This window comes from Melozone crissalis, unplaced genomic scaffold, assembly GCF_028551555.1.
Source record: "Melozone crissalis strain CALT ecotype California unplaced genomic scaffold, PUWL_Pcris_2 ptg000041l_1, whole genome shotgun sequence".
NCBI lineage: Eukaryota > Metazoa > Chordata > Aves > Passeriformes > Passerellidae > Melozone > Melozone crissalis.
Genome location: NW_026535819.1, coordinates 2,379,439 through 2,398,805, shown reverse-complemented (window position 1 = coordinate 2,398,805; position 19,367 = coordinate 2,379,439). Strand labels below are relative to the sequence as shown.

Below are 19,367 nucleotides of genomic sequence, written 5' to 3'. Positions count from 1 at the left end.
CATGGGAGGGAATCTTAAACACAAATCCTGCCAAAATGGAGCTGCTGCTCCCCCGGCACTGCCACCCCAAGGCGTTCCTTCAGCTGCTCCTCTGGGCTTAGGGAATTATTTGGGGGGTTATTGACACGTCTGAGGGAGCATCTCACCCACTGGAGAGCAGAGGGTGGGAATGGGGCTCCTTGGATTAACCCCTTTTGGGGGTAGGAGTCAGGACAGCCTGCTTTGAGCTTTAAATCAGCAACTGGGTTTAATTCTAAATCAGTCACTGGTTTTAGCACTAAATCAGTCACTGGTTTTAGCCCTGAATCAGTCACTGGTTTTAGCTTTAAATTGGTCACTGGTTTTAATTCTAAACCAGGCGTTGGTTTTAGCCCTAAATCAGTCACTGGGTTTAATTCTAAATCAGCAACTGGTTTTAATTCTAAATCAGTTACTGGTTTTAGCCCTGAATCAGTTACTGGTTTTAACTCTAAATCACTAACTGGCTTTAGCCCTAAACCAGGTACTGGTTTTAGCCCTAAATCAGTCACTGGTTTTGGCCCTAAATCAGTCACTGGTTTTAACTCTAAATCACTAACTAGTTTTAGCTTTCAATCACTAACTGGTTTTAGCCCTAAATCACTAAGTAGTTTTAGCTTTCAATCAGTTACTGGTGTTAGCCCTAAATCACTAACTGGTGTTAGCTCTAAATCAGTGATTTTATCTCTAAACCAGTGACTGATGTTATCTCTAAACCAGTGGCTGGTTTTATCTCTGGAGCAGCCTGCAGAGCTGTGAAAGGGGAAGGGTGCTGTGTGTTTTGGGGTGCACACAGAGGCTCCATCCAGGGCTGCCCTGCTGGGATCCCTCTGGGATGCTGGGGGGCTGCAGGAGTGGGGGGAAACCCTGCCAGATGCAGAAAGCAATGGGTTTTATTCCAAATGGGGCTTGGGGAGGGTGGGTGGTGGGGAGGGAGAATGAAGCATGCCCCAGGGAGCGTGCTTTTCAGATTTGAGGTATTTAAATTACAAATTTTGATGAGGAAGATTGTCAGCAGTATTCAAAACAGTGCTTAAATTCTTTTGAAACACTGTCGAGCTGTGCTGTGGCAGTTGAAAAGTTTGGCACACAAGAACTTGGCCCAGAAGTTGCTGCTTGGGGTTTTTTTTCCCCTTTAAAACTCAATTCATCTGTATTCAAGTATCCCACATGCTTAAGGAAAAATAACCCCACCAGGCTCATGCTGGTTTGAGACAGACCCTTGCCTGCAGGAAAGGCTGCAGAAGTGATTGATCTCTAATATTAGAGGCTTCTGTGTTGGTTAATCAGCACTAATAAGTGTTTATGCTAGGAAAGAAGAAAGGGTTTTGCAGTGTTTGTGTCTGCTCATGAAAACAACCGGCAAACTAAACTGGGGTTTGGCATTTTTTGTGTTTCGCTGGATTTTGAGTCCATATGAATTAGATATTTTTGGGGGTTTGTTGGTGTGGGACCAGCTCAGGTTGTGAGCACTGGGGACACTTTCTCACTTCAACCTCTGACCTCTCTCTGCTGCAGAGATTAAAAAAAACCCAGATTTTAGGGGGCTCTCCCAGCAGCTCAGAACTTGTCAGATGTTGATGGACATAGTTTAGCATATTATATATATATATAACAAATATATTGATCATACATCATCTGTATTATAACATTTCATATCTATAATCATCAGCAGTGCATATATAATACAATATTCTGGGCTGCAGCGTTGTCTGGGGGTGGTTTAGGGTGTGATACAGAAATAGGCACATTCTGAAGCTTTGGGCACAGTTTGTTGCCCCCAGTGAGGGGTTGTGCTGCAGGAAGAGAGGAGGCAGAAATGAAAACTCATGTACTTAATGCTCCTGGAAATAGGGATCAGTCTGGTTTTCCCCCCAGGGAAATGGGGGACAGGGAATTTTTTGCTGCCCTACAAACAGTAAATGCAATATATAAAAAAAGCAGATTTTTAGCACTGTCTGGGCAAAATTAGTGTCAGGCTGGGGTGGCCACCTCGTGTCACCAATTTTGGATTTCTCAGGGGTTTTGCTGGATCACCCAGCCCCTCATTTTTGAAGAAGCTCCTGTGCAGGCTCATATTTGCCTGTCTGAGCCCAGAAGCGCAGAGTTAAATTTCTGCAGTCTCCAACTCCCCTTGTCTGCAAGCTTCTCTTTCCATTAAAGATCAAGCTCAGATGCAATTGTAGCTTTGCTTTATTGAGTATTAAAAGTTTAATGCATAAATGTCTCCCCTCACCAGAACTTTTTGGCAGCCCTGAAATTCCTGCAAAACCACAAAGATCCCAATTGCTGCATGGGCTCAGCTGCCCTTGAAGGGTTAATTATACTATGTCTTTTTTTTTTTTTTTTTTTTTTTAAAGCAGGGAGAATAAGCTGTAGCCAAAAGTAAAAGTCATTAATTTTAAGACAGAGATGTAAGCAAAGTTTCCTTCCCCTCTGCAGGTTGGTCAGGGTAGGCTATGCAGTAATTGAAAAGTAAAGGCAATTGAATTACAGGCTGCTGTCCAAACCGAGTGCGATTTCTTCTTCTTCTTCTTCTTCTTTTTTTTTTTTTTTACAACCTCCATTGCATCAGAACTAGGCAGTATTCCTGATGTTCTCATGTGTGTTAATGCTGACTCACAGACTAACTTGCACAAGAAAAAAAAACACACAGGCAGCTCCACCATACTAGGTAATGAGCTCTAGCGAGAAGCAGCGTCTGATGTTTTGTAAGCTTTTTTTAATTGACCTTTTAAGATATTTACTTTATTTTAAAGCTTTCTGTTCCGTAGTGGCACGGTGCTAGGACTGAGTCATGCATGTTATATATTGCTAGCTCTGCTGTTGTGTACCAGGAGTGAGGAGAATAGGATTCAGCATGGCACTTGTCTTTTTTGATGTGTTACGGATGGGAATTAGTGCTTGTGATGGGATGCTGCAGGCAGGGTGATGGGGTGCTCTGTGCTTTCCTGTGGCCATAACTTACTCGGGGTCCTGACTTTTTATTAGATGGCAAAATACTCCGTTCTGCAGAATAATTGTATTTTCTAGCCATGTCTCTCTCCCTTCTCCCTTCCCCTTGCAGCAATCTGAGGGAGAGAGAGGCAAAAAAAAAATTAAAATGTTGCATTTTCTATTTTTGCTTCTCTTTGCTTTGAGAGCTCTTAGGATCGGTGTTAGGGAAGGGGGAAAGAAAAAAAAAAAAAAGCCTAATTAAATAATAATGGCAAAAGCACGCTTTGCCTTGGCTGAATGACGGCACTTTGGGAGCTGCTGCCGGGTGGGTGACCTCGAGGAGCCGCGCTGCTCCCGGGGACGGTGACTCACCTTGCAGCAGGACAGACGGACAGAGCCGGACAGAGCCGGGGAGGGACGCGGGGCTGGGCAGGGTCCTGCAAAGAGACCCTGGGGACTGTGGTGGGGGAGTGGGAGAGACCCTCGGGGCAGTGATGGGGTCCCTGCGAAGAGACTCTGGGGACTGTGCCAGGGACTGGGGAAGGGGACACGGGGCTGTACTGGGGTCCCTGCAAAGAGACCCTCGGGATTGTGATGGGGTCCCTGCAGAGAGACCCTCGGGATTGTGATGGGGTCCCTGCAAAGAGATCCTCGGGATTGTGATGGGGTCCCTGCAAAGAGACCCTCGGAACAGTGATGGGGATTGGGGGGAGACCCTCGGGATTGTGATGGGGTCCCTGCAGAGAGACCCTCGGAACAGTGATGGGGATTGGGGGGAGACCCTCGGGATTGTGATGGGGTCCCTGCAAAGAGACCCTCGGAACAGTGATGGGGATTGGGGGGAGACCCTCGGGATTGTGATGGGATCCCTGCAAAGAGACCCCTGGGGCAGTAATCGGGGACTGGGGGAGACCCTCGGGGCTGTGCAGAGGGATTGGGGAGAGACCCTCGGGTCTGTGATGGAGACTGGGGGAGACCCTCGGGGCTGTGCTGGGGTCCCTACAAAGAGACCCTCGGGACAGTGATGGGGAACTGGGGGGGACACAGGGCTGTGCAGGGTCCCTGCAAAGAGACCCTCGGGACTGCGATGGGGGACTGGGGGAGACCCTCGGGGCTGTGCTGGGGTCCCTACAAAGAGACCCTCGAGGCTGTGCCAGAGATTGGGATGAGACCCTCGGGACTGTGCTGGGGGATTGGGGAGAGACACTCGGGGCAGTGATGGAGATTGGGGGAGACCCTCGGGGCTGTGATGGGGAACTGGGGGAGAGACCCCCAAGACTGTGATGAGGTCCCCATAAAGAGACCCTCAGGACTGTGCCAGGGATTGGGGTGAGACCCTCAGGACTGTGCCGGGGTCCCTATGGAGAGATGCTTGGAGCTGTGCCAGGGTCCCTGGACAGAGACCCCTCAGGGCTGTCCTGACATCCCTGTGTCTGTGCCAGGATCTTCAGAGACCCCTCAGGGCTGTGCCAGCTCCCCACGGGAGATGTTTGGAGCTTGGTCCCCAGGGAGAGCCCCCAGGGCAGTGCCAGGGTCCCAAACTGAGCACCCAGTCCCCATCCCCTGGCAGTGGGGCTGCCCACACCTCCTGAGCTGCAGCATCAGCATGATTTTAATTCACTTTTCTGCCTTTTCCCCCCCGTTTTCCCCTGCCCAGCCTCTGGGGCTGCACTTTGTGTGTGAACTCTGGAGCCGTGGTGGCTCCGTGCTGCGTGTCTGCTGCGTGGGGGCTGCCCGTGTGTTACTGAGTAATATTTGCAAATTCACTTTCTGCTCTTAATAAGGCAGAAATAATCTTCTTTCACCCATTGCCACTGGCTGCTACACTAAAAATAGGGTCTGTCCGCGCCGCTTGCCACTTGCAGCATTTCAAAAATAAATACTTTGGAGCTGCAGATAGCAGTGCTGCAGGAGAGGAGGCTCATTGCCATTTGATTACTGAACTTAACCTTGTTTTCTCCCCCCTGTGCAGGAATCCAGACCCGTGCTCCAGTCCCTCTCCCTTCCCCTCCTGGATTTTCTCACCTGGAAAGGGGATGCTCAGTTGTTGGGGTGGGGGTGCAGACTTTGCATTTTGGCTTTTTGGCTCCCTGGCACAGCCTGTGATGCAGAGGTGGGGGGAATATGCTCAGCCTGGACCTGAAGTGCATTTTATTTGGCTGTTTATTTCATTTAACTCTTTAGTTTACTGAGCTCTATTTTATTTAACTCTCTATTTTATTTGAGGCATTACAGCATCTCCGGGCTCGGGCAATGACATTTGGCCACCGAGTTTGCAGGGAGCTGTTGCGTATTTTCCCCTGGGTTTTTACATTTCCTTTGCATTAAAAAATGGGGAAATAACCCCCAAAACCCTGCAGTGAGAGCAGGGCAGGTGCCACCGCTGTGCCTGGGGGATTGGGTGGCTTTGGGGACCCCCTGCCAGCCTCAAATCCAAGGGTGGGATTTTGCCCCCCTCTCTCCTCATTTACAGAAGAAAGGGAAGTTTCCTTTGACCCTTTGGGGCCTTCAAGGGCAGGACTTTTCAGCTCTTTTCTTTCCTGGGGCTTTGGCTGGGGGGGTTGGAGCCTTTGGCTGCTTTGTCTCCCACCCCCAGAGGGTCCCTGTCCCTTTGTCCCTGTCCCAGCTCACCTTCCTGGGGAGCTGCAGGACTTGGGGGATTTTTGGGGGGTTTTGGGGGAATGATTCTCCACCCAGTCTCTCTGTTGTTTGGCTGAGAAAAAAAAAGGCCAATTTAAATACATTATCTAATTATTTCTGATTACTCCTGGGGGAGCTCTGATGGCAGCATCTCATTCTAGGTCGATGCTTTTTCCCTTTGTTGCTGTCGCCTCGCCCTGACCTTTCAGGCCTCAGAGCAGGGAATTAGTTTGGAAAAGAGCAAACCTGCTTTTTTTTCTTTCCCCCAAAGCAGATGAATGCAGAAACTGAGAATTCCCAAACTCTCCTGGAAGTTGTCTCAAATAACAGCTGCATTTTTTATGAACATCTTGTGACAAAGGCTATGACTTTACAAAAATCAGGCGGAGATGTACAAATTATCCTCCTGGAGAAAGAGGCTACCATCAGAAAACAAAATGGTGTTTTTGCTTGAATGGTCACATATGTAAAATGATCAAGGTGGGGGATGTTTGTCTGGTTTTAATCCAGTTTTATCCAAGTTTTCCCATTTGGAGATGCCCTGTTGATGGTCTGTCACCTGTAGGACACTCCAGGCCAAAGGGGACTGGATTTTTTGGGGTGATGGTCATGCTGGGGGCTCCTCCTGCACCTTGGGACACAGCTCAGCTTGGGAGATGAGATTGGAAAAATCCAGTTTACATCTGTAATTGCAAAGGTCATTTCTCCTGCAGCACAGCTCTTCCTGTGTCAGATGGGCTGAAGCCATTTCAAACCCTTCAAAAGTCTCCTGGTGCTCTATTTAAAAGAAAAATGGTCATATTTAATAGAGGAATTTTAAAGTTTGAAATTATCAAGCTGTATTGCGTTTGCTGTCTAATCACAGTAGCTTTTTGTTGCTGTTGTTTTTGGGGAATGTGAGGTTTGGTGCTGAGCAGGTTCTCCTGGGCTTTCAAGACTGTTTTATTTTATTTCTTCATGATCTGAGGTTGTTGGTGGTTTTGGGTTGGGTTTTGGGAGGCTTTTTTGGTGTATTCTGGTCATAAAAAGGAAGGGGCAGAGGGAAGAAGAAGGGAATATTCCAGCAGTCCTGGCTGATGGTTTATTGGGGTGGTTTGGGCTTCTGCAGCTTCCTTGTGTGGCTTTGCTGTGGTCCTTGATGCTCTTTCTAAACCAAGCTGTTAATTCCCCCCCATTTCCCTGGGAACTGCATTTTGGGAGGGACCAAATGTGTGCAGCATCTCCTGAGAGGTTTTATCTGAGTTTTGCCAAAGATTTGGGATGCTGGGGCACTTTGTTGCTTCTCTCTGGCTTAAAACATTCCCTAAACCAGCCCAGTTTGGTGCTTTTAGGGACAGACAGGGGTTGCTCCTGACGAGCCTGTTTGTTTATAGAGTGAATTCTAAGTAATATTAATAACTGATATTTATTTTAAGTTTGGCTTGTTGTGTGCTACCGAGCTGTCCTTGGCTGGTCCCACACATCCTGCCCTGCTGGGTCCATCCAAGGCCTCCCTGGTGTCTTCTCCTGCTCTGAGGGAGCCCTTCCTGGAAGGGAAGAGGAGGAAATCCTTCTCCACCCCTGTTCTACCCATGTTCATGGAATTATGAGGCTTCCTTAGGTGCCTGAGCAGTGGTGTTTTTCCTGTAACTCGGGTTTTCCTCAGTAATTTGCACAGATCCAGAGTGGATCTTTGTTTGGCAGGGCAGATTCCATCCTTTCTCCAGCACAGGTGGGTGCTGTCATGCTTGGGAGAGGTTTTGGGCTCTCAGCTTGGTCGTTGTGGTGTCACCTCTGATCTCCTCGTGGGATGTCACCTTGGTCCCCTCTCAGCAGCACCAGGGCACCAGGCAGGGACCCCAGTGGCCTCCTGAGGGGTTTGGATGAGTGTGGTGAGCATTCCCAAGGCGGGGAATGGGAGCATGGGGCTCTCCAGGCTCTGTGGGCTGCAGGTCCTGTGGGATTTGGGGCAAATTTGGGAGAGCAGCACTTCCCTGCCCTGGGCTTGAACCTCATGCAGCAAACATCCCTGAGGGTGTGGAAGGGGAGCTGTGAGCAGGATCAGGAGGGAAGGTCAGCCTGGAGCATCACCAGCCCCGTGCTCCCTGCAGTCATCCTGCTCTGGGCATGGCCTCACCTCTCGTCCCTGGGATTTTAACTGTGTGCGAGCATCAGAGCACAGCAACCGAACCAAACCCGAGGCCAGTGGCACAGGGAAAAACGCTCTGGGCAAGGGAGAAATAAGCAAAGGGAGGCCCCACCCTCTTTCCCAGAAAAAAGCACCAAACATGCTCAATAAATGCGAAGGTAATTTAAAATCTGAATCCAGGAGACAATGTGACTGGGATTTCATTACTTAAGCAAATGGATTTGCTTTTAGTGGATTCAGCCACAGACTGAAAGAAGCTTTCCCCAAGGGGTAAACATTTTTCCTGCATTTGAAAGGCTTTCTTGTATTGGGGGGGGGGGATTTGGAGGGGGGACAGGAAACAGGACTGTGTCTGCCCAAGGAGCACCTTGATTTTGGGCAGATTTGAGCATTCCCAAAACTGTGCTTTTGGGCAGGTGCTCTTCGGGTGGGATGCTGGGCCAGGTGGGAGGATGCTGAGGGGGTGCAGGGGTTGATGAGGGGTTGCAGGAGGATGCTGGGGGTAGTGCAGGAGGATGCTGTGGGGATGCAGGGGTGATGCAGGAGGATGCTGGGGGGATGCTCAGGATGCAGGAGGGTGCTGGAGGGATGCAGGGAGATGCTCAGGATGCAGGAGGATGCTGTGGGGATGCAGGGGGTACAGGAAGATGCTGGGGGGGGTGCAGGGGATGCTCCCCAGCCCTGCTCCCTGCCTTCCCCTGGCCGCAGGAGTTAACCAGCAGCAGTGCCAGCTCTGCAGACTGTTTGGAATAGTTTAAATGCTTTGACACTCTGGATGTACTAGATGGCAGGGGAGGCAGTTTACAGCGTAATTCATATGCAAAACTGCACTATAAATTTAAAACCTGTCTCAGTTGCCGTGGCACCACTAAGCATTTCATCAGCATACAGTACAGTATTTCTGCCATCTTTGTTTGCATTGCAGTGACTCATCAAAAGTCTGTCTTGTACCAACACTGAGAGCATTCCTCTGGCACTGATATTTCTCTGTTTTTAAAGCTTCGGTTTGAAACTGGCATTTACTTCAGGTCCCTAATCAAAGGGCTCTATTCATTGCAGAGAGCAGCCTGAATGTTAATCTGCATCCGGCCTATTCATTTAGATGCTGTGCGCTGCCGGGGAGATTTGACTTGGTAAAAGCTCGAGCTCCAGCAGATACAAACCTAGCGCTTGATACTATATTTTATTTTCCCCCTCCCCCGGGCACCGGGGGCTCCGGAGCCCCTCGGCAGCGGCCGCTGCTCAAGGTACGTTCGTGTTCGCTCCGGGCCAGGCGAAGGCACCGCGAACTTCCTCGCTTGGAAGAATTTTTTTTTTTTCCTTTTTTTTTTTCTTTTTTTTTAACCATGCAGATACAATTAAATTGGCTCCGAGTGTGTTCCCTTTTCTTCCTGTTACCCCGTGGCCTTGCAGATAGGACTTTTTTTTTTTTTTTTCCCCTCGGCAATGGGAACAGAGCAGCTCTTTGTGGGTTATTATTTTCTTTCCAGAGATTTTTTTTTTTTAATCTTTCTCAGATAAACTTCTAATTTTTTTTTTTTTTTAATTTAAAAAAAAAAAATCGTTCTTCTGCGCTTTCAGTATTAGTTAAAGGTAGTTTTTTTGAGCGGTGTTGCAGGATTTTGAATCTCCGGGACTGTTTGGGGAGGCAGCGCGGGGGGGTCTGGGCTCGGTGCATCCGCAGTGATTTGCTCCGCCGGAGTTTCGGCTGCACCAGCGTTACCTGCTCGGGCTCTGCGCACTCCCAGCGCCCTCCCAGCGCCAGGCTCTGCTCCAGGGAGCCGGGAGCAGCAATCCTGCCCATGGCCAAAAGGTACAGCTGGCCCTGGAGAGCGGCCGGGCCGGGCTCGGAGGGTCCGCGCTGCCGGTACCGGCGGCACCGGGGGCCGGGCTGGGGCTGCCCCTGCCCCGCTCGGCGTCTGGGGGAGGAAAATAAGAAGACAACTTGGTAGGCGGCTCGCTGCGGCAGGCACGTTGGTTTGTTTTATTGGGGCTCAAATATCTGGCTTAATTTGGAGATAAGCCTCGTTTTGTTGGAGGATAAATCTGTTGAGAAGGGGTTTAACTGTTGAAACGCTCCCTCTTTCTGGTGCAAATGGGAAGATTGCTTTTCAAAGTGCTTTTTCCTGGGAGCTCTCGCTCCGGCAGAATCCTGTATTTATTTCGGGCAGAATGGCACATTGTTTTATAAATATCTTTTCTGTAGTTTCAACATAGCTGCTGGTTGTTGTGTTTCTTATATAATGCTACCGAGATCTGTCTGACTGCCTTTCGTTTGCTTTACTGTTCTCTCCCATTATCGTTCAGATTTTCCTGCATGAAGTAAAAACCCCCGAGGGAATAAATCAGTGGTGCTTATTTAAACAGACCACAACTTGAAGGAAATACTTGCTTTTTTTTTTTTGAAATATCCTTTGCCATCCACCAGTGGCATTCCCAAGGCTGCTCGAAACCATCGATAAGTGATTTTTGCAAGCGATCGCTTTTCTGCCTTGGCTCTGGGAGCTCGCCTTGGAGCCTTTGATGTCGGGTGAGGTGGGTTCCTGTGCTCCTGCCTGCCTTTGGTGAACTGTCTAAAAACCTTGTTCCTCTCTCCCCTGCCTTCTCCGTTTTTCAGATGTGCCCTACTTTGGATATTCCTGCATTGAATGTCTGAGGAGCTCCGGCCGACCCTGAGCCATGTCGCAGATGTTGCACATAGAGATTCCCAACTTCGGGAACACCGTTCTGGGCTGCCTGAACGAGCAGCGCCTGCTGGGGCTCTACTGCGATGTCTCCATCGTGGTGAAGGGCCAAGCCTTCAAGGCTCACCGGGCGGTGCTGGCCGCCAGCAGCCTCTACTTCCGAGACTTGTTCAGTGGGAACAGCAAAAACGCCTTCGAGCTGCCGGGCACCGTCCCCCCGGCCTGCTTCCAGCAGATCCTCTCCTTCTGCTACACCGGCAAGCTGACCATGGCGGCGAGCGAGCAGCTGGTGGTGATGTACACGGCGGGCTTCCTGCAGATCCAGCACATCGTGGAGAAAGGCACGGACTTGATGTTCAAGGTCAGCTCCCCGCACTGTGACTCTCAGACCACCATGATCGAAGACCCCAGCTCGGAGCCGCAGAGCCCCTGCAACCAGCTGCAGTCGGCCTCGGCGCCCTACGTCATGTCCCCCTCCATGCCCATCCCGCTCCTCACGCGCGTCAAACACGAGAACCTGGAGCTGCAGGCCCTGCCCGGCCTGCCCGGCAAGCGGCCCCTGGAGCCCGGTGCCCGGGACGGGCCTGGCGGCGCCGGTGCCACCGCGGGGCCCCTGAAGCTGTCCCGAGTCTCCTACTACGGGGTGCCCAACCTGGCCACGCTGCTGCCCAACGTGCAGCAGGTGCAGTACTCGCAGGGGGAACGCACCAGCCCCGGCGCCAGCAGCATCCCCACCACCGACAGCCCCACCTCCTACCACAACGAGGAGGACGAGGAGGACGACGAGGCCTACGACACCATGGTGGAGGAGCAGTACGGGCAGATGTACATCAAGTCCTCGGGAGGTTACTCTGGTAATGGATGGCTCTCTCTGCTTGGGTTTTCTGCTCCCTAGATGTGGTTGTGTGGGCCTCGTCCAGCTACCAGTGGGTAGATTTGGGTTGGTCGCCGGGTTTTGGTCTTTGGGGGTTTGATTTGTTGGTTTTTGCCCATGTGGTGGGCTTGGTGCTGATGTCTCGGTGCCTCTCATTCCTTAGATGAGAGGCTGCATCATCCACCAGGATCAGCTCAGCTTTTGCTTTTTGGCTGAGGCTGCCACTGAGGAGCCTGGTGGCTGCATGAGCCCTGTGGTGGTGGCATCCATCCTGAGGTGATGGCTGAGCAAACCTGCTGTGGGTCATCCTCTTGGCCCAGGGCCAGGTGGTCACTCTGGGAGCTGTCTTCCGTCCTGGCTTTTTAGAATAAGAGTTTCCAAAAAAGTGATGAGCACGGGATATTTGGAGGAAGGGAGAATATAAACGAAATAATTTTTGTTGAAGTTAACTAGGAATATCTGCAACAGGAAGGAAAGATGGACTTTTCTCCTCGCTGCCTGTAGTGCCCCTCTCTCCTTGTCCCACACATCACTGTTAGAAATGAAAAAGCATTTTTGGGGCTTCATGTTCTTTTATTTCCCCATTAGTGCCTAGAACTAAGTAAAACCCTGCTGTCCTTCCAGAATTTGGGATTAAAGGCTGAGTGTGAATCCCTCGACGGGCCTCAGACAGAGCGGGCAGCTTCACTTTGGTGCTGCTTGGCTGGGAGCTGCTGCTCAGCCCCAGAGTGGGCACAGGGACACGAGAGCTCCTTTCCCTCCCACTTCCTTGGGCACACAGCCTGTTTTCCTGGCACCTGGCAGGGCTCAGACCCTCCTGAGGAGCCAGGACAGGGGGCTGCAGGTCCAGGGGCTCAGTTCCAGGAGGAGATGCCCCTGGGTGCTGTCCTGTGAGCATCCCCTGTGGAAGCAGCTCCCAGCACCCACACAGATGGAGCTGGCAGTGTCCCCCATGGAAGCTCAGCCTCACAGAGGCCTCCTCGTGGGAGCTGCAGGTGTTTGTGGCAGCAGCTTTGATCCTCAGGAGCTCCCCAGGGAGGGACATCTTCCCACTGGGCTCTGGCTGCACGCAGCATCCCCTCCCCTGGAGCTGCTTCCCCTGCTCTGGAATTGCTGCATTGATGCTGCAAATATTTTAACTCTGGTTCATTGGTGAGCTTTTCCTCAAAGCCATTTGATTTTAGTCTTCACCAAGGAACAAGATTTGGCAAACAGGACAATTTTTGTTACATAGAACAGGTAGGCTTCCTTAGTACTGAGAGTGGGCTCACCCCCACACACTGTCCCATCCCATCCCATCCCTTCCCATCCCATCCCAGGAGCTCAGCATCCTCTTGCCATGTTCCCTGCCAGACAATGAGCAGATAAGCAGAATTTTCCAAGGTGTTTTTTCACTAAAGGGGGAAAACAGTGAATTTACTATTTTAATATTAAAAATATTTGTTAGGAGAAGTGGACAAGCAGTTGTAGGAAATTAGCCTCTCCCTGTCCTGCTTCAGTGGTTGGGATGGGGCAGGAGAGGAGTGGGATCAGGGGTGGGACAAGGTCAGGGTCTCCTCCATGGCTGCTGTTGGAGCCAGACTGAACAGGAATTGTGCTGTTGCCCACTTGTTTTGGGTTTGTTTTGCTTTTCCCTGTAGGACCTGTGCTGAGCAATGTGGGTTTGCCTTCAGTTGTTCCTCAGAGCAGTGGGATCATGCCCTTGGAGTGTGTTTTCCATCCCTGTCACGGGGCCAGTTCCTGCAGGAACAGAACAAAACCAGCTCAGAAGGCAAGGACAGCACCAGCCTGGGGATGGTGCAGCAGCAGCTCCGAGGCTGCCCCTGATCCATGTTGGGCAGGAATCATCCCAGCTGGAAAAGTGAAAATCTGAGCAGCTTTCTCAGGTGTCACTGGAGATGCTGCAGCCCTTGTGCCAGGGCTGGGCATCCCACAGCCAAGTTTTCCTGCTTGCTTTCTGTAGGGAGAAGCAGGTGGTGATGCTGAGGCCATGCAGGGAGGAGGCAGGTTGTAAGGCTCTAAATATCCCACATTTCTGCTGGAATTCCTCTTCCCCACCCGCACCTTTCGGGGGAGTTTCCTGTTTGAAATAAGGCAGCTATAGGTATCAGGCTTCCTGGAAAAGAGGGCATGCAAAAAAGAGATTACAAAAAGTAAAACCTAAGCTTTTCCATTATGGTCGGGACTTGTAGAGCTAACTGTGTTTTAATTACTCAGGATAAACTGTACCCTCTCAAAAGGTGCAGAATAATGAAACTGTGAGATGGAAGAGAGAAGGCAGCTAATCCTGCTCCTGGCATGGAGATCCCACAGCCTCACAAAGCCCTGGGGGAGGGGGGAGCCCTTTAAACCAGGCATTGCCAAGGTTTCCAAGAGCCCTGTTTGTGAAAACAAAAACAAAGCCAAAGAGGAGCGGAGCAGACGAAGCTCTGAATTTCAGAGAGGGTTGCTGGAATTTTTTTCCTTCTTTTTCTATGCATTTTTGTTCCCCATCTGAAGCTGCTGAGGGTGTGGTGGGACCCTAGTGGCTGAGCTCTTCACTTGCCTTCAGCATCACCCACCACCCTTGGAGGGGTCACCAATCCTCTTCTTGCCCCAGAGCTGGGGGTTTTTAATTTATTTTCTTCACCCCTTTTTTTAGTCAGAGCCATTCTGAATCTCCAAAGCTGGATCAGATCCACATCTCCAAATCATTAAGGTTGGAAAAGGTCTCCAAGATCAAACTTGGACCAAACACCACCAAGAGCACTGAGTGCCACATCCTTGGGCACGTCCAGGGGTGGGCACTCCAAAACCTCCCTGGGCAGCCCCTTCCCATGCCTGAACCTTTTCCATGAAGAAATTCCTCCTTTTGTCCAATCTGAACCTTTTCTGGCACAGTTTGAGGTTGTTTCCTCTTGGGAGAAGGGGCTGGTGCCACCTGCAGCAGTGTCACTGCTGTGAGGGACCAGGACAAGTGTTGGACCTGCAGAAGGAGCAGCAGGATGAGGCCAGGATTAAACACAGGAGGTGTTGGCAGGCAGGGTGGCAGCTGGCAGAGGGGGTTGGAAAAGCTGCCTCAGTTTCCCCCCAGGTTTGGTGGCCACATTTGCCGTGCCGGGCTGGGAGCACTGCGGTAAAATGGCTCCTTGCTCCAGAACTAGGTCTGGGTGTGGAGAACATGTGGGCCTCGAGGACACGAGCGAGACTTAATGAGGTTTCCAGCATCTGATCTGAGGAGCGCGCAACTCCAGAAAATATTAAACAAAAGCAAAGTATTTTTATCCCTGTTAATTACAGCGTCGTGGGCCCGAGCTGAAGTGGGTTTCAGCAGGACTTGCAGATGCTCGGCGCTTTTCTGCACTGAGCCACGTTCTTGTCAGTCAGCTCTCTGCTGAGCAGATGCAGTTAATTTAATTTTGACAGGCACCAGCGAAGTTGTGCAAGGGTCCGTCCTCCTCCCCTGCTCCTGCTGCACCGGTTTGCAGGGAAAAGGGAAAATCTTGATGCAGCAAACGGCTGGAATGTAAAGGCTGGACTTGAAAGTTATGAAATCCTGAACTGACAAGAGCACACTTCATTAAAAATTCATCTAAAATAGCCATTATAGAATAGTTGTGGTAATTAGCTGAGAGAATAGTTTTCTCTCCTGGCCTCTGATTCCTGACAGTAAGGAAAGAGGGCAGGGAACAGCCCAGAATCCCAAATGGTGCAGCCCGTGCAGCATCCCGCGCTGCGGCCGCGTAAATCACAAATCACGGCAGGAATTGCAGCGGGATGGAGCAGCTGGCTGCCGCTGCAGGGACAGCCCCTGCTCCTGCCAGCTCCCCCTGCTCCCGAGGGACCAGCCTGTGCACAGGAGGATGCTCAGCAGCAAACAGCTCGTGGATTTTTAGGGAATGAAGCGGTCGAGGGCTGTGTCAGTATCCACCAGAGCACTTTGGCTTTTGCAGAGGGATTCAAACACCTGCAAAGTGCTGAGAGCCTGGCTGTGTGTCTTCATGTGGCAAGACTGGGCACAGGTTGCACTTGATGGTTTTGGAGGTGTTTTCCAGGCTGAGGGCTCTGTGGTGGCACTGCCCCATCCTGACCCTGGCACTGTCAGAGCTGAGCCCCAGGCTGGGGGCACTCAGCCTCTGGCCTTTTTTGGCATTAAACTTCCAGCCCCATTTTCCTCCCTCTGAACCACAGATGTTTAATTTTAGGCTGGCAGATGTTTCACTCCTGGCTGAGATCTGAGGCGAAGGCAAGATAGGGGTATTTATAAACCAGTAATATTTTTCCTATACTAATTCCAGATTACCTCCCTGTATAAATAGGTCACAAATCAAAGGCTACATTTCAGTACGTTGGTATAAATGTACTATTTGGGAAATGTAAACTCTCCCCGTTGGGACTCTGTGATGGATCTGTCCCAGGGTGCTTGCGTGTGTCCTCTGCTCCAGGTTTACATCTGCAGCAGATGCTGGGGATGCTGACGCTGTGGAGGGAAGATATTTCTGAGGTGGTCCCACTGCCAGTGGAAAATAGGCTGATGGGGGAGAAATGTTAAAACATTGCTGTTTGAAAAGAGACTTTTTGCTGTGTACAGAAAGGATCATCCATCATGGAGCAGGTGGAGATGGGTTCTCCAGCCTTTTATTCAGGGTTTGAGATGTGTGGTTACATGTTGGGACTCTGTAAAGATCAGTTTTTGGGTGAGGCTCCATCACTCTGATCTTTCTGTATCTCCCAATCCCATTCCTAAACCAGCAGCAGTTGTTTCTTACTCACAGGAGCACCTTGATGTTTCTGTGCAGTTTGGAGAACCCAAGCTGGTGGGAATTGGGGCTTCATGACTCATTTTGCAGCTCTGCTGTTAGGATTGTCAGAAGTAAGGAGATGAGTGAGTGCTGGGGCCAGGTGTGTATCCAGCAATCCCCAGGCACTCACCTGAGCAGCCCATGCCCAGTAAAGCTCAGGTGGGACATGCAGAAATCCCAATGTCACCCAACCGTGGTGGGCTCAGCACTAAAGGGCTGTGAGGGATCTCTGGAATGTGTTTTAGGGATAAGGAGGACACATGCCCCAGCATCATGCACAGCCTGGAGCCACGGAGCATGGACCAGAGTTAGACTGAGGCTGTTTCTTCAGCTAGAAAAATCCAGGAAAATGGATTTTTCCCATTCTGCACCACCTGTTGCAGCTGCAACCTCCAGCTAAGTTTGGGATAAAAGCATACATCCAAATAAATCAAATATTCCAGTGTTTGGCTGGCAGCTCTGGTGGCTTCCTCTGTAATGATTTCCTGCCCCTCTCTGCTGGCTGGGAGCTCCTTTCTTGTTCAGGAACAAAACTGTATTTAACAATACTTCCCATTGTTTGCCCTTTCATTCAAAGGGAAGGAGCTGCTGCCCTCTGAAGATACAAATTAATTAGAAGCAAATACTCTCCTGTTCTCTGGAGCAGAAAGGCCAAACAGAGTGGCTTTCTGTGGAAACATGGCACCAGAGTGTCTCTTGTGTCCTGCTCCTTTACATAACTGATTGCTATCTGCTCAACTGAGGTGCCACTGAAAGCCCCAAACCTCTTTTTGTTTGGTATCCTTGATTTTCTGCTAATGCTTGAATGGAAGCAAAGCCCCCCAAAATGATTCATGGCTGTGTTTTATAAGAGATTTATGGACAGTGAGCCAGCAGGACAGGTGTAACCAAAATCCAGCAGTGGGTTGAGTTGTGCTTGGTCTTTTTAGCTGAATTTTAGTTTGGTTTTTGAAGTATGGTGCTGTTGGATATTGTGGGTGCTTTCGGCCTGAGCCATTGGTTAAAGTAAAAATGAAGTATTAAAAATTCAATTTTTAATAATTTTTAGTAAGTTTTAATATTTTTAATAATTTTTAATAACCTGGGCAGAGCCCTCTGCTGAGGTGGGATTGTGTAGGTCACATATTCAGCTCCTAGGGGTTGTGTATTTAATTTTACCTCTGAGTAAAATTTTACCTCTGGGAGATGACTGAGGTGTCCCTTCCTGCCCTGGTGGCCCTGCCTTGCCAGGGAAGGACAGCAGAGCAGGACTGGCTCCTCCATACCCACTGTCCCTTTGTTTTTGGTTTATTTAAGCTGAAAATATCAGTATTTAATGGGATATGGTTTGCTTATCACTCTAAAAGCCTCAAAATAGAGCTGGTCTTTGAGATTCTCCCTCAGTGGGAGCTGAGCCCCATCTCCAGCAGGGTCTGGGAATGCTGGGGATATTGCAGCTGGGAGTGCCAATGCACAGATTTCCCACTGGTGGTGGGGCTGTGATGGCACAAAGAGTTTAAAACCACCCTGTGAGTCGTTCTGCTGCTGTTGGGTTGTATATCCCTGAGCAGGGACCATCCTCCTGCCATTCCTCAGGGCCAGAGGGAGCCATCCAAGCCATGTCCTGAGGGTGGGGATGCCCCAGAGCCTCCATGGGATGCCCCAGCCCAGCAGGGCACCGTGGCCATGTCCTACTTAGAACAGAACACTGCTCCCTTTGTCCCCGAGCCATCACCCTGGGTTACTGAGCAACAGCGCTGCAAAACTTGTTATTTTATCTGCAGGGAGGAAAAGTGAACCCAGAACTCGGGGATAATCGCAGGGAAAGACACCTCTGGAGCAGGTTTTGAGTTCAGAAATGCTCCTTGCTGGGGTTTCTGCTCTGTCAGTGTGCACAGCTTTCGGGCACAGAGCTGGGTTTGGGTTTGTACGTGGCACTTGTCACGTTATCAAACTGTTTTGGGGGGAAAAGGTGGATCGTGGCAGAGCTGGGCTGCAGTTCAGCCCTGGAGCTGTTCCTACCGTGTTCTGAGGTTGATGTGCATGGTCTGCCCTCGTTGCTATCAAAAATTGTCATTTCAAGCAATCTGGTGGTCTTGGACTGTAAATGTGCTTTAAAAACCAATCCTCTGTGTGCCCACAGTGCCCAGGTTTGGAGGTGCTGGGAGGACAACCCAGAATTTCAGCTTTTCCATGTTAGTGGTTGCTCCTGGGCACTGGTGGGCTCTGGAGATGGTGCATCAGAGCAGGTTGGGAAAATCTGGTATTTTGGTTTTCAAGGTACATCTTAATGACATTTTTTGCCTTGTTGATGGGGGTTTCTTTTGTTACTGAGAGGAAAAGCTGGCCTGCAGAGGCAGAGGAACAGAAGGAGGGCTGGAGGTGGCTGGTGGGTGCCCAGAGAGGTTCTCCTGACCTTTCTCAGAGCAGAGGTGTCTGCAGGGTCTGGATTTTTACTTCAGCATGAAAAACCATCAAGGGAAGTAATGATGGAACTGCTGCAGGTGTTCATCAATTCACTGTTTAGAACCCCTGGTGAAATTCCTGCCACCCTCCTGGCATGTGTGGGGCAGCAGCTCCGTGTGCAGAGTGATGTCAGCTGAGCAGAGCTGTCCATTTTCACAAATTACTAACTCAGGAGATGTTAAAGCATAATTAGATTCTGAGGATCCCTTTTGCAGAAGCTGAGGCTGCCGTGGAGGGGGAGACCAGGGGATTTTCCCCCGTTTCCAGGTGGCACCTGCCCCGTGGGGGGAATATTTCCAATTGCTGCATGAAGAAATCAAAGCCTGACCTCCTGTAGCATCATGACAGGTTATTTTAACGATTTTCCCCTTCCATTTTGCAGTGGCCCAGGAGAAGACAGAGCAGATCCCCCTGGAGAACCGCTCGTGTGTGCTGATCCGGCGGGACCTGGTGGCGCTCCCTGCCAGCCTCATCAGCCAGATCGGCTACCGCTGCCACCCCAAGCTCTACTCCGAGGGAGACCCTGGAGAGAAACTCGAGCTTGTAGCAGGTAGGTTTTCCTTGGAGTACCTTGGAATTTCCTTGGAATACCTCTGGGTTGCTGCTGTTCCCCTTCTGGAGCTGTGCTCTCCATCTCGTGTGCCCTTGCTGTGTCTTTCTGGATTATTCGTCACCAAGCGTTTTTTGGAAAGTTCCAAGTTTCCTCTAATTTGCTGACAGAAAAATGTGTCATTAACAGGATTTATTCAATTGAATTAATTTAGCATTTTAATTGAATTCTGCAGCTTGTGTTCTTCCTGCTCGGTGTGGCTGCAGTGAGTGTGTTTTCATTTAGAATCACAGATCTAAAAGCCCAACAA

At 50.3% G+C, this 19,367-nt stretch overlaps 1 protein-coding gene across 7 annotated transcripts in view; it reads left to right on the top strand.

Moving 5' to 3' along the window:
* NACC2 (NACC family member 2) overlaps nucleotides 1-19,367 on the top strand; it is a 94,865-nt gene that overhangs the window by 25,432 nt on the left and 50,066 nt on the right. For 3 of the 7 annotated variants that reach the window (XR_008483593.1, XM_054284446.1, XM_054284447.1), the window contains 2 exons: nucleotides 10,341-11,261; nucleotides 18,890-19,057. Coding sequence is in view for 6 of the 7 variants with exons in the window: in XM_054284446.1 (XP_054140421.1) it covers nucleotides 10,403-11,261; nucleotides 18,890-19,057 (1,027 nt within the window). In the remaining variant the exon portion in view is untranslated. Of the gene's footprint in view, nucleotides 1-2,648; nucleotides 2,730-8,869; nucleotides 8,971-9,411; nucleotides 9,537-10,187; nucleotides 10,254-10,340; nucleotides 11,262-18,889; nucleotides 19,058-19,367 lie in introns of those variants that run through there. The other 4 variants (XM_054284448.1, XM_054284449.1, XM_054284451.1 and 1 more) reach the window with 4 other exon arrangements.